Consider the following 14,300-nt stretch of genomic DNA (forward strand, 5'->3'; position numbering starts at 1 on the left):
ACCTATGTACAGTATGCATTCTTCACAAATGATCACTTTTCTCTTCCCTACTAAGGGGACATCTCTAGTTCCTATTTTTTTATTTTCGTCCGTACTCCTGGACTTATTCCATTGCTAACACTCTTCTCTTTTCCAATCTTCTTTTAATTAACACGTTAACAAAGATGATTCAATAGAGTTGTTTTAAATGTCTCTCTCTTTATTCTATAAAGTTTTCCCAATATGTTCACCATTGTTGCTCGCTTACACTCCCTCTCTTGCATATTAAACTGGACAACAATAGATGAAACTTATATTTTTTTTAAACAGAAGGAAAATGAAGACTTGCTGTTTTTATTGCATAAAATTGATTTCGAAAAATGTTAATACAACAGTTTGTATCTTTTGTTTTCTGAATCTGATTATATTTTTTAATTTTTAATTTATTTATATTTTTGTTTTTGTTTTTTTATTCCTTTTGATCTTGAACAGTTGATATTTTTTCAAAACTTCTTACAGAAATTCTATAATTGTCAAGGCTTTTCTGGCTGAGAAGGTCTTAATGCCGAAGGCTGTGAAAGAAAGAAAAAAAATTCATATTTGAAATGAGGCATAATAATTGTCAGTTAAAATATTAAAAACATCGCAACAATTGTAAACGAAAGAAACGTTGCATGGATAAATATAGTGTTTTGTTCGGATATACTTTTCAGCACATTTTTATTTGTGTAAAACGAAACAGGAAATAAGAGATAGGGAAACTTCCGTTTCATTTTTGCTCTTAGAATTAGAAAAGTCTATTTGAGATTAAGAACAGGAAAAGGGATTTCTGTCTACACGTGTTTGTGTTGAATATATACTCTAAATGAAAGGAAAAACAACACCTCTTTTAACACCACAACGAAAGTTTTTTTAATGGCAGAAAGTTGGACAGTGTTTGAGTGAGGACACTGAGAAATTGAAAGTTCTTTGGGCTAGTTATACATATATATATATATATATATATATATATATATATATATATATATATATATATATATATATATATATATATATATATATAATTTATAAAATATATATGGCGATTAAGCTACACTGAATATTCTGCGTTTCATCCACTGTAGGATTCGTCAGGCTTATGCGCATAAGCCTGACGAATCCTACAGTGGATGAAACGCAGAATATTCAGTGTAGCTTAATCGCCATATATATTTTATAAATTACTAACTAGCTCTACCTACGTATTGAGCACTTTTGAAGTAAATACTTAAAGTTTACGCATAAATCTATACTTTCGTATATTAAATTTATGTGAGTAAATGAAGTAGTTATATATATATATATATATATATATATATATATATATATATATATATATATATAATTATTTACTATAATATTTATTATTAAAAATATATATATTTATAAATTAATAAAAATGAATCTGTATAGTTCATTGGACCGTTATGTCTTCATTTGTTTTAGTTTCCATCGATCCATTACAACTATATATATATATATATATATATATATATATATATATATATATATATATATATATATATATATATATATCCTGCCCCTGTCCACTGGACGCTCCAGCATTAACGATCTTCACCGAAAATAACTGCTGATAAGTGGATAGTTATATTTTAAAAACAATTATATTTTAAAATTATACTTTCAAATCATGAGTGATTTCCATATGTTTGTGTGAGTAAAATGTTGTGTATAAAAATATATATGTAATGGAAATATGCAAAATTTTTCATCTCTTTACTTGAACATATAGGTATCTACATAAAAATTTATGGTGGTAAATGTATATATTAGAATTTCTCTTTTACTATATAAAAAAACAAACAGTGAAAAGCATGTTGTGCATTTCAAGTACATCGTTTGTGTTCGCTTGTTTTTATTATTTTTCATGGCTGAATTTATGGTATTTCATGACTTGCCAATGTGTTCCTTTTCATTAGTACTTCTATTTATCTATAAATTCACAACTTACAAAACGTCCAGTGTCTGAGTGAAATGACTTCCGATCCATTCTACCTTTCTTCAGCATCTCCTTTCTTGGCACTTTTAAGTACGGATTTACAATTCCTCTTGACATGTTCCTGCCTCCTGCAGCAAGCTAAAAAAGTAAAAAAGACAAAAACTTACTTGAGCACTCAAGGGTAGAAAACTTTTTGACAGTGAAGGAGTGTGCTAAGCAGGTTTGTCGGATTATGTACGTCAATGAGGCACAAGTGCAATGAGTTCATCAGAACACCTTCCATCAAAATACTTGCAAAACAGGCACAGGGATGCAACATTTATTGCCTTGTTGACAAAATGGGACCTATTAAATTCGAGAACCTTTTTTAGACCCTATCCAAGAGGGAGAGACTAGTGATAGATGCACTAGCCCAAATGTGGCTACAATACTCCATGCATGGGCGAATAGTGGCGTTGTAAAGGTACAGGATACTCTCAGGTGTGAGCAGTTTTCTAGCACGATAGAAGGAGCCCACCTTCTTTGCAGCAGCTTCGCAACGTCCTCAATATATTTTTCCAGTTCATATTTCCTGTGAATGTTAAGCCAAGGACTTTGAAGGAAGAATTCTCAGGTAAGGAGTTATTTATCATGGATATCGGTGATTGGAGAGACTTCTGTAATTGTTAAAGGAGAGCAGCTTAGTCTTTGTAGCATTAAATGCTACCATCCATTTATGTCCTCATTCCACTATGGTCTAGAGGTCATTTTCTTACGATTCTGCCATTGTCTTATATTTGTATACATCCGTTCTTCCCTTAGCTTCTTTTAGAGATTATGATGATTTAGCATATTTATCGATCCAAACAACTTCCGGTTTTGAAACTCCTCAACAGTAAACAGTGTTAATTTGTCCAATCATAATTAACCTATTGTTGTGGCGGAACATACCTATGTTACCTACTAATAGACTATTCTAATCTCAATAAATACCGAAAGACTAAGTCGTAAGGTGTCAGCCGATATCCGGTGAACCAACCTAGATCGTTTGTCAGTTACATGTTGTTACATTATTTTTCTGTTTTTCTTTGTAACCAGGGCTATCACAGTGGCGACGTCACATTTCAAACTCATAGAGATCACTCAGATTTAAAATACCCCCAGCATTCAAAAGAACTCACGACAAAAAACTGAATTAAACCAAGCAAGTGTTCAGAAAACACTGATGAAGGGGAAAAACACTGATGAAGGGGAAAAAAAGGAACTTGCAAAAACCAAATAAGTGTGTGGACATAAAGGTTTGAATTGCAAACTTGTGGAAAGTAAGAATATTTCCATATTTTTTGTTCTTCTTTTTCTTTGACACTGTTATGACATCTTAGCATACCCGTAAATACAAAAGAAAGAGAAATACGAATTAATCATGTTTTTACTCGCATCATTAAAAAGAAAGAGAAATCATCATTAAATAAGGGAGTCAGCAAACATTTTTTTTTTCTTACTAAAAACAACAGTACATACGATTTTCGAGTTTTTTTTTCCTTCTGGTCAACATTTATTTTTGTGCTATGAAAAGACATTTGTTTTGAAGGTATATTGAATATTTCTCGCAACATTCGCTTGGAATTTGAAACAATGGTCAATGTTCATTTGCAAAGTTATTGAAGGAAACAAATTACTGTTTCCTTTCCCCCAGTTGTTCTAAAAATACTAAAACCAGATTAATCGGTTTTGCTAATTTCCGTAAATTCAGTATTTTACCCATCATACAAAAGTGAGCACCTTACAAAGTACATTGGAACAATTATTCAAATTGCAAATTATTTGAACACTAAAAACACTCAAATGAAAGACAACAACAATTATTTGAATACCAGAAGCACTCAGATGAAATACAACAAGAACAACTAGTGAGGCTAGAGATCCAGCAAAATAAAAATCAACAGTGCATGAAAGAACTGCTAACTCAAGTCATAAAACATAATACGTCCGCTGATAATAATACCGCATTTTCACAAGACTCAATATGGAATGCGATTGACAATTTCTGCTATGGACCTGAAGAAGGTAAATCATTTGAAGCTTATTTATTTCGTCAGTAGGAAAATTTTTTTAGTATCGACTGCAAACAGTGGTTGCACCTGAAAGTCTCTTTATTCCATAAGCATTAGTCATGTCTGAATTTGCAGAAGAATGACGAAGATAATTTCGCAATGCATACAGCCATGGTAAATAAACATTGTGACAAATTCAAACTTGCAGACCTCAGTTCATACAATTTTAAATGTTTAATATTTGAGTAAGATGTGTTCTGGTCGAGATGTGGAAATTAGAAGGCGTGTCCTACCAAAATTAGAAAATTAACAAAATCTAACTCTACAAAAGTTAATGGAAGACAGCCTGAAAATAGAAAATATTAAAATAGATTCGATCAATATCGAAGATGGAGTCATGCAGATAAACAAAGCAGATAGACAATTGAAAAGGAAACCGTAAAAATAAACAAGTTAGGAAAAAAGTACACATATATCGACACACAATTAAGAAAGAATTTGAAGAAAGAAAAATCCTGTCTCCATTTAAGCGATGTCGTAATTTGAATTGGGTTAAAGACTGTCCATATTTATCAAGAAAATTTTTAATATGTAAAATAATAGGACACCAAAGTACTCATTGAAGAAATAAAATCAAATACAAAAATTTCTTTCTTATCATGTGTGTAGTATTTCGGACAATTGCCTGTCTTGGCAATAGTTTATCAAACGCCGATTTCACCTTTCTGGCAAACATTAAATCAGCTGGTGATATGTTTGACGGTGTATTAGGGTGCGGTGTTATCCTATATATTTGCAAAAATTGTTGCAAAGTTTTTTCCGTTGGTATCCCAATGGATTTTTTCAACGCTCGTTTTAACGTGTCCAGGAACCTCTCCGCGAGGCCGTTCGATCTTGGATGGTACAGAGGAGTAGTGATATGCTTTACTTGGAACGTGTCACAAAATTCCTTAAAGTCTGTGGATGTGAATTGAGTTCCATTGTCAGTGACCAGTGTGTCTGGTACACCAAATCGTGCAAATAACTCGTGTAGGAATCCTATTGAGTTGTTCGTTGTTGGATTCCTGCAACGCATTACCTCAGGCAATTTTGTATAACTATCTACTACAATTAAGTATACGTAGCTTCTCATTAGAGACTTCATCCGATTTATCCCCGGATGTCCTGTGTGGAAGTCTCTCAAAATCCTCTTCTGCAACGTTTTAGGTATTACTACTCTCTTGCTGTATAATAACACATCGTTACATATGGAAAAAATTTCCTGAACCTTTTTGTCATTCATAATTTTTTCTTTTATATCATTTATGTATTCATCTTTATCGGCTTCTCTTTTAATGCCCGACAATGTTACCGGTAGTTCTTTAATGATGTTTGCTACCATATTTTTCACTTCGCCATTTGTTCGAATTGCTGCAATCACTGATTCTTCCAAATTATGTTGAAAGTCCATCCGCATTGCAAATCTTTTTTGATGCTAGATGTTGTATCTGGAAATCGTAATTCAGTAGGATCGCACCCCAGCACAGCAATCTATTTGTGGTGTATACAGGCAATCCTTTTTTTGATCCGTAGATTGTGACTAATGGTTTATGGGCGGTTTCAAGTATAAAATGTCTACCATATAAATATCGGTGAAACTAAGTCACTGCAAAGATTATACTCAATGCTTCTTTTTCAATCTGTGAATATGCCTTCTCTGCTGGAAGCAGCGTTCTCGAAGCGTGAGCTATCGGCTTTCTAGATCCATTAGGCATGATATGTTGAATGCATGCTCCTATGCCGTAGGAACTAGCGTCACTAGCGTCACTAGCGACGACTATATTTAATTTTGTGTCATAGTGAGTTAGAAATAATTCAGATGTTAGTGCGCTCTTTATTTTATCAAAAGCAGTTTGACATTCTTGCGTCCAGTTCCAAGGTGTGTCCTTTTTTAGCAGCTCTGCCAACCTGCCTCCTCCCTTGAGGCTTGCATTTACTAATATCCGCGGGCTTAGAACTAACTTAGATGATGTTGAGTCATTTCTCCTTGTAAACACCCCGGATATCTTAGCATTAAGTGAAACTAACCTTCACTCCTCCATTCCCTCTAACCACTTTAACATGCCTGGTTATCTCCCACTCTACCGTAAGGACTCGGACAGACATATGCATGGACTTGGAGTCTATATTCGAAACACCCTCCCCCTAACTAGAGAAATAAAACTAGAATCAGAGGGCCAGGCCTTTATGTGCTTCAGACTAAATATGCAACACAATATTAGCTACTTGTATTTTCTCTACCGCTCTCCCTCAAACCAAGACTGTACCCTAATAAACAAAGTCTCAGACAGCATAGATATAGCACTCTCCCTCGATACTAGCGCACAAATACATGTATTTGGTGACTTCAATGTCCACCACAGTAACTGGCTAGGATTCTCAAATCACACAGACGTAGCTGGTAGCGCAACTCATAGCTTCTCTATATCTCATTCCCTATCTCAGTTGGTTACATTTCCGACACGTTTCCCAGACCAGCACGATCAACATGCCTCACTTCTAGATCTCTTTCTGACAACGGTTCCCAATGACTGTACAACAAATGCCCACAGCCCACTCGGGAATGCTGATCACACTGTGATAATGGTAGAAATCAGCCTAAATTCTCGCCCTAAAACTGAAGACCCACTTCTCAAAACAACGAGGTATTACAAAAAGGCTGATTGGGAAGCCATCAGGGAGCTCATCAGAGATGCCCCATGGCAAAATATCTTTACTCTTCCAGCGGAACAGTGTGCAAATGAGACAACTGAATGGTTTAAAACTGCTATTGAAGCACATGTTCCCGCACGGAAATACTATAGCAAGCCCCACTCTCCCCAATGGTTTACTTCTGCTTCTGCAGCTGCCATTTGTCAAAGGCAGCATGTGTTCCGCAGATTCAACCGACATAAGTCCAGCTCAAATAAACAGAAGTTTATAGAAGCTAGAAATAATTGTAAGAGAGTGATAGACACAGCTAAGACAGATTACTCTGAAACCACCAGAAAGCGCATCGAAGCACAGAAATTAGGAACCCGGGATTTTTGGAAAATCTACAACAGCGTAGTTAATAATGGACAGTCAATTATTCCCCCACTAACAAACAATCATGAGGTTGCTTGCACGACAACTGACAAGGCTAATCTGCTTGCCAGTCGGTTTGCCTCAAACTCCACACTGAACTCGGTACACCACTCACTCCCTGATTTTCCTCTGCGAACAGACGCCACACTTGACGATTTGAAAATCACCCCTTCTCAGGTACATGCTATTATAAAAAACCTAGACACCTCAAAAGCATGTGGACCAGATCTCATCCCGGCTGTGCTATTAAAAAAATGCTCTGCCGAGGTTGCTCCAGTTCTGTCCAAACTTTACAATAAATGCCTTAACGAATCTTGTTTTCCCGACTGCTGGAAAACCGCCTCTGTGGTACCAGTCTTCAAGAATTCTGGTGAAAGAACTGACCCACTAAATTATTGCCCCATTAGCCTCCTCCCGCTTTTCGCCAAAATATTTGAGTCCTTAGTTAATCAAGCCCTAGTCCAGCACCTAACAGCTGCTAAACTCCTGACTGACAAACAATATGGATTCAGGCAAGCCCGTTCAACAGCAGATATCTTAACTGTAGTTTCTGAATGTATATACTGTTCATTGGATAAAACAGGGGAGGGTAGAGCGGTGGCCCTTGATATATCTAAGGCTTTTGACAGGGTATGGCACGATTGTCTTCTAAGGAAAATTAGATCATATGGAATCACTGGAAGAATTCATAATGTAATTAAATCCTTCTTAAGTAATAGAAAAATCAAAGTTGTCCTCGACGGACATACATCCAAACAATATGACATAAATGCGGGAGTACCTCAGGGGTCTATCCTTGGACCTCTATTATTCCTGATATTCATAAACGACCTCCCTGATAATATTGTTTCGGAGATGGGTATATTTGCCGATGACACAACTCTCTATAACAGATATGAGGGGAAAACAAATGAACACATATCCAAGGAAATGGCAGAAACACTAGAGGACGACCTCCAATCCGTAGTGGAATGGGGACAAAAATGGTTAGTCACATTCAATGCTGCTAAGACTAAGCTTGTTTCCTTCAATAACTACAAGAAACCTTCTCTACCACCAATAGCAATGGCCAAGAACACATTGCCTGAAAGTACTTCTTTTAAACTCCTCGGCCTAACGTTTACAGAGAATATGAACTGGAATAGATACATTGAGAGCATTGCCAAGGCTGCTGCAAGGAAGGTTGGCTCCCTCTACCGTGCTAGAAAACTACTTACGCCTGCCAGTATCCTATACCTCTATAAGGCAACCATTCGCCCATGTATGGAGTACTGTTGTCACATCTGGGCTGGTGCATCTGCTGCTTGTCTCTCGCTCCTGGACAGGGTTCAAAAGAGAGTCGCCAACCTGATAGGTCCTGAACTGTCATCTAGGCTTCAACCTCTGTCCCATCGATGAGATGTTGCATCCCTCTGCCTGTTCTACAAATACTTTAATGGTGAATGCTCTGACGAACTGCAAACACTTGTACCTCCCCGACGTAACTACCCCCGACAAACCCGACAAGCTACTAAGTCTCATCCCTTTACAGTAAAGATCCCTAGGTGCAAGAAAGCCTTTTACTCCAATAGTTTCTTCCCCAGAACTGCGGGTCTTTGGAACTCCCTTCCGGGATTCTGCTTTCCCAACTGCAATGATATGCAGAAGTTCAAGTGTAATGTTAACAAACATCTTTCTACTCTTCTCCCCTCTTAATGACCCCGCTAATTAATTCCCTAATAGTAGCCCCCTGCTTTAAAGTGGCACTGTGCCTTGTTTGGGGTGAAAATTGAATAAAAAAAAAAAAAAAAAAAAAAAAAAGCTCATTTAAGGGAGCTCGCAAATTATGCATCCCTTCAATATAAGATTGGTAATAATTTGCGAGTCCTAAGAAACTCTGCAAGGTTGTTACGTTATTAGGTGCTGGCATGTTTTTTATTGCCGCAGATCTTTCTGGGTCTAGACGTCGCCCATGTTTATTTATTATATGTCCAAGATACTTAATTTCGCTCATACAAAAGTCGCATTTATTTTCTTTTACTTTAAACCCGAATTCTTGTATTCGAGTGAATACTTGTTTTAAATGCTCCTTATGTTCTTCTAGGGATTTGCTCCTGATAACAATGTCGTCCAGGTATGCACATACACACTCAATACCACTTAGCATGGTCTCCATCGCTTGCTGAAAGATGGCAGGCGCTACTTTGATGCCAAAGGGCAACCGGTTGTATTTGTACAATTCCTTATGCGTGTTGATGCATAGTATTTTTTAGCAATTCTCCTCAACCGGTATTTGTAAATACGCGTCGCTCAAGTCTATCTTGGAGAAGATATTACCACCATTCAACTTTGTGAATATTTCCTCTGGGCTTGGTAGAGGGTAATGGTAATCTTGTAATATGGAGTTTAGACCTGTCAAAAAGTCTGCGCATACTCTGATTTCATCATTCTTTTTCTTTACATATACAGTGAGGGCTGCCCAATCGCTGTGTTCTATTTTTGATGGTATGCCTGTCTGTTCCAATCTGTCTAATTCTTTATTAATCTTTTCCAACCCAGCGAACGGAACATTTCACTTTTTTCTAAAAATCGGGCTGGTGTTTTCTTTAAGTTCAAACGAGGCCTTAAATTTATTGCAACGACCTAATTTAGTCATGAATACTTCAGGGAATAATTTTTTAAGTCCTCTTTTATATTTCCTGTTGTTGGAGTAGTACATTCTATTTTTTTACAGAATGTATTGATTGGCTTATCCCACAGTCCAAATTTCTCAATCAAATCTATTCCAAACAGATTTTCACTGTTTCAATACGAACATTTTTAATTTCTTCATAATCCCTTTTAATTTTATTGGAAGGATAACTTCTCCTTCAAATTTTATCTCACCACCAGTTACCGTCCGAGCTGATTTACTTGTTTTCATCATGGTTGGTTTACTCAACTTTTTCCATGTATTCAAGTTTATTATAGAAATATAGGATCCTGAATCCAGTTGTAATTTTATTGCTGTTTTAAATATTTCTACTTTTATGTATTTTCGCCGAGTTTTGTCTAATTTTTCAGTTTGATTTTGTTTGCTGTACTCTCTTTCTGGTGAAATCTTTATATCTGCAACAATCGCTTTTGTGTCCGACTTTCTTGCAAATGTAGCATTTTTTCTTCTTATAAGGGCAATCTGATTCCCAATGTCTTTCTGCGCATCTCTTACAGTTATATCTAGGGAGAGACTTGTTATATTCTTTACTATAATTATAATTATTATATTTGGAATATCTCGTTCCATTTTGACTGCTATTATTTGTATAGTTCTTGGTTGGTGTGTATGGTTTTCTAACCTTTCTTACATATGCCACTCCGGATTCTTCTATCTTTTTTTAATCCTTTTTTAGTGTAATGGCCCTTTCACAAGCCTCTGCTAATTTCTGAAGTGTTAAATCTTGCTCAAATTCCAGCTTAGACAACACTCGTCTGCGTATTTCTGCCTTTTTCGTGGAAACTAACCCTTGTGCCAAGATTAGGCATTTGAAATCTTCTACTGTTAGTTCCGTTAGCTTAAAATTATCACAGTTTTTATTGACAACTGATGCGTATGTCAAATAATCTTGGTTGTCCATCTTCCTTAGATTCATACACAACCATCTCTTATGAAAAAGAGATATATTCGGATTAAATAATTCTTTTAGTAATTTTACAGCTTCCATGAAATCTAATTCCGTAGTTTTTTTAGGTAGTATGTAATCTACAAATTTACTGTGTTCTGCTACACCCAACTTCCTGGGTAAGAGGCTCACTTTCTGGCTATTTGGCCAACTTTTGCAGTCTAGTTGAAAGACATCCTCATATCTTGTATAGTATGCTTCAAAATTCTTTTCTTCCTCCGGCACATAATTAACTGTGTACATACTATTAAAAATAGTTGTATGGGAGAAATTAGCACTGTCGACATTTTCTCGATTATTCTTTAGTAGTTCCAGTGTTTTAGCAAAACGTTCATTTTGCCTTTCTTCATGTTCAAATTGTAATTTCTTCTGCCTTTCTTCTTGTTCCAGTTGCCATTTCAATAATTTCTCATCTCTTCGTTCATCTCGCTCGGCTTGTGCCTGTTGTTGCGTCTGCAAAAATTGCATTAACATTCTAGATAAATTTTCCATTTTTTTTAGTGTATTCTAAAATATAAAATGGCTTGTGTTACAACAAAAATTGTTCAGAGTTCCTGTTTTCAATAAATAATAATATCGCTGCTTGAATAATATTTTCTCACTTCGCTAGCGAGTCAAGCTCATCCAACCCCAAAATAAAAAAAACTGAGGCTTTTACTGAAATCACGATTGACTTTTCCGTTTTAGGCACTTCGCGAAATTTGATATACAGGGTACTGAGATTTGGAGAAATCTTTGTAATCCGTTTGCGACCAGAAATTTAACTGTTAAGGGATCACAGTTCAACGATTTGACTTTTGAGAACTCTACCAAACTCCTCCGACAATTTGGGGTCTAAACACTTGAAATTTTAGATATAGGTTCCTTGGACATGGATCTAACTTAATAACTTGATTTGAGCCTAAAACAATAAATACTAAGGAGTCATAATAGGGGCCAAATTTAAAAAAAAATTGACCTGTGCGGTCTCTACCAAATTACTCAAACAATTTCTGGTCTAAACATTTGAAATTTTACATAAAGGGTATTCAGAGATAAGACAAGCTTTTTAATCGGTTTGGGTCGAAAATTTGGCTGCCAAAGGTCAAAAGATTTGACCTTTGTGGTCTCTAGCAAACTTTTAAGCCAATTTTTGGTCTAAACATTTGAAATTTTACATAAAGGCTACTCAGACATGCAGCAAGCTTTTTAATCAGTTTTTGGGCGAAAGTTTTGCTGCCAAGAGGTCAAGGATGAAATAGTTGACCTTTGCAGACTCTACCAAACTCCTCTGACAATTTTGGATCTAAACAGTTGAAATTTTAGATGTAGGTTACCTAGACATGGGTCAAACATTTTAATTTTATTTGAACGCAAAACAATAAATGTTAAGGGGTCAAAATTCGGGTCAAAGTTTTTAAAAATGTTACTTCTGCAGTTTCTACTAATTTTTCTCTATAGTAGTTAAGGAAGTCTATTATATAGAAAGGCATTACCGTACATATGCACACTTTTTAATATATACATATGCACATAAAGTTATGAACAGTACATAGGGCCCGACCAAAGCCGGGCTAAACTGCTAGTATATATATATATATATATATATATATATATATATATATATATATATATAATTTGAATAATCTGTAGTTTCCTTTTTGTTTCATTTTACTTCAGTCGAAATTCTCAGAAATCAAATGTCCCCATTCCTGGGGCTTACACTTGATCTTTATATGAGATACATATGATATTCGAATATTCTATTGAAGTTCTCCTTTTACATCTCAAACACTGAGTCAGTAAAGAAGTTGGAACATAATTTTCCTCTCTCTAATTGACTATTTAAATATGTTATAGTATATCTTTCTTATGGTCTCTTGGTCTTACTGGATTCCAGGACAAGAATTTATCTAGTCTGGTGGAGTATCCAGCTTCACGTTGTTACTGAGGAGATTTTATTTGGCCAGCAGATACAATGTTATTTTGAATATTTGGTCAGGGTTTACTTGTAGGGAAAAGTATTCTCATGCCAGGTCGTCCTGACAAACCCTTGTACAGAGAGACCTTAAACACTCGTGAATACTGTCTAGTAGGCATTCAAGTTCTCTCCCTTACACACATACATAGATAAGTTAATTCTCTGGTTTGGGGAGATTAAAACAGATAACTATATCAATTTGTTTAAAAAGTGTAATGAGCCTTTAAGATTGACATTACTCTTTAAATATAGTGCCAAGCTAAACTTGTTCTTTTCAACTGCTTTGATAATTGAGGTGTCGAATTTACACATGACCTGAGAAGAGAATTTATTTGATTGTTTTGTTTTTTATACGAATGAGTAACCACTTTCCAAGGTCAAAATCCACTCAGGATAAAATGGTTAATGAGACTGTCAGTTGGATGATGAACAATATTATGAGAGGATTGAATGAAATGCAAAAATTTTGATAACTTAAAAGTACAGCTCAACAAATGTTTGTTAACATTGGATTTGAAGACGACCATGTTGTAGACTGTAGAGAAGCAGTTCTGTGATAGTGTTTTCAAATTTACAGAACGGAGTGAAAACAAAGAAATCAACACCTACTTTTGAGATTGATCTGTTTTGTAAGCAAAAGTGTGGAGTTGCCTGTACGCCAATGTGAGCTCTTTCATTTTCCAGATGAAAAGTCTGTAAAAGAGAAATAAATCATTCAGTGCAAAATTCAAAGATGCAGGCTTATACTATGACTGATGCTGCAGAGTATTAGGAAGGGATTCATAAAAAAGAGAAAAAGTTGTTGGAAGTAAATGACCCAGGATAATAGAGGGGGGGGAGTGATTTACCAAGGTACACAAAGGCAGTCAGAATTAGGATTGTTAATCAGCTGGGAATGGCCGGCGTGAGTTATTTTCGTTTATTAATCAGTCTGAGACAAAGACGAAACTTTTAGGATTTTTGATCCCAAGTGAATGAATTTATGAATCAGAGTTGCTTTATTAATAAAATTATGAGTAACAGTTAGTTTAATAATAAATTTATGAGTTAGAGCTAGTTATTAATAATTTTTTGAGTCAGAATTAGTTTATTAATGCTTTTATAAGTCTGAGTTAGTTTATTAATAAGCTTTTGAGTCAGATTTAGTTTATTATTAAATTTATGAGTCTGAGTTAGTTTATTAATAAATTTATGAGTCTGGGGTAGTTTATTGATAAATTTATGAGTCAAAGTTAGTTTATTGAAAGTTTTAAGTTTGCGACAGTTGACAACAATTTGTTGCTTGATGCAAATCGAGAAATCTTTAATAGATAAAATGAACTGATGAACAGACTAGCAGTGATGACCTCGACAGACAACTAAGATATGGACGTTAGCATTTCAAGGTTCGTTTTCTGCAATGGTATCACACACACACACTGATCTATACACAATATGACAGAATCTCTGGGGGGGTTTTGGGTTGTTTATTTGCATTCGTTTTTTTATGCTTGAAAGCCAATGCTCACCTGCTTGGCAATCACCAATGTAAGAAACAACAGCAGAGCCAGAATATGAAGAGAAGATGAAGAAAATTACAGTAAATA

The 14,300-nt window shown here is 35.4% G+C and overlaps 1 protein-coding gene across 1 annotated transcript in view; it reads right to left on the bottom strand.

Annotated features, from left to right (window-relative positions):
- Positions 1 to 319: 319 nt before the first annotated feature.
- Positions 320 to 14,300, bottom strand: part of LOC145289786 (forkhead-associated domain-containing protein 1-like) — a 129,844-nt gene continuing 115,863 nt past the window's right edge. The window contains exons 24-26 of the mRNA XM_080136437.1: positions 13,324 to 13,407; positions 1,991 to 2,116; positions 320 to 551 (exon numbers count right to left, since the gene is read on the bottom strand). Coding sequence (XP_079992563.1) covers positions 513 to 551; positions 1,991 to 2,116; positions 13,324 to 13,407 — 249 coding nt within the window. The 3' untranslated portion in view covers positions 320 to 512. The remainder of the gene's footprint in view (positions 552 to 1,990; positions 2,117 to 13,323; positions 13,408 to 14,300) is intronic.

The sequence above is a fragment of the Euprymna scolopes genome, chromosome 2, assembly GCF_053919585.1.
Source record: "Euprymna scolopes isolate OS-2025 chromosome 2, ASM5391958v1, whole genome shotgun sequence".
NCBI classification, from domain to species: Eukaryota; Metazoa; Mollusca; class Cephalopoda; order Sepiida; family Sepiolidae; genus Euprymna; species Euprymna scolopes.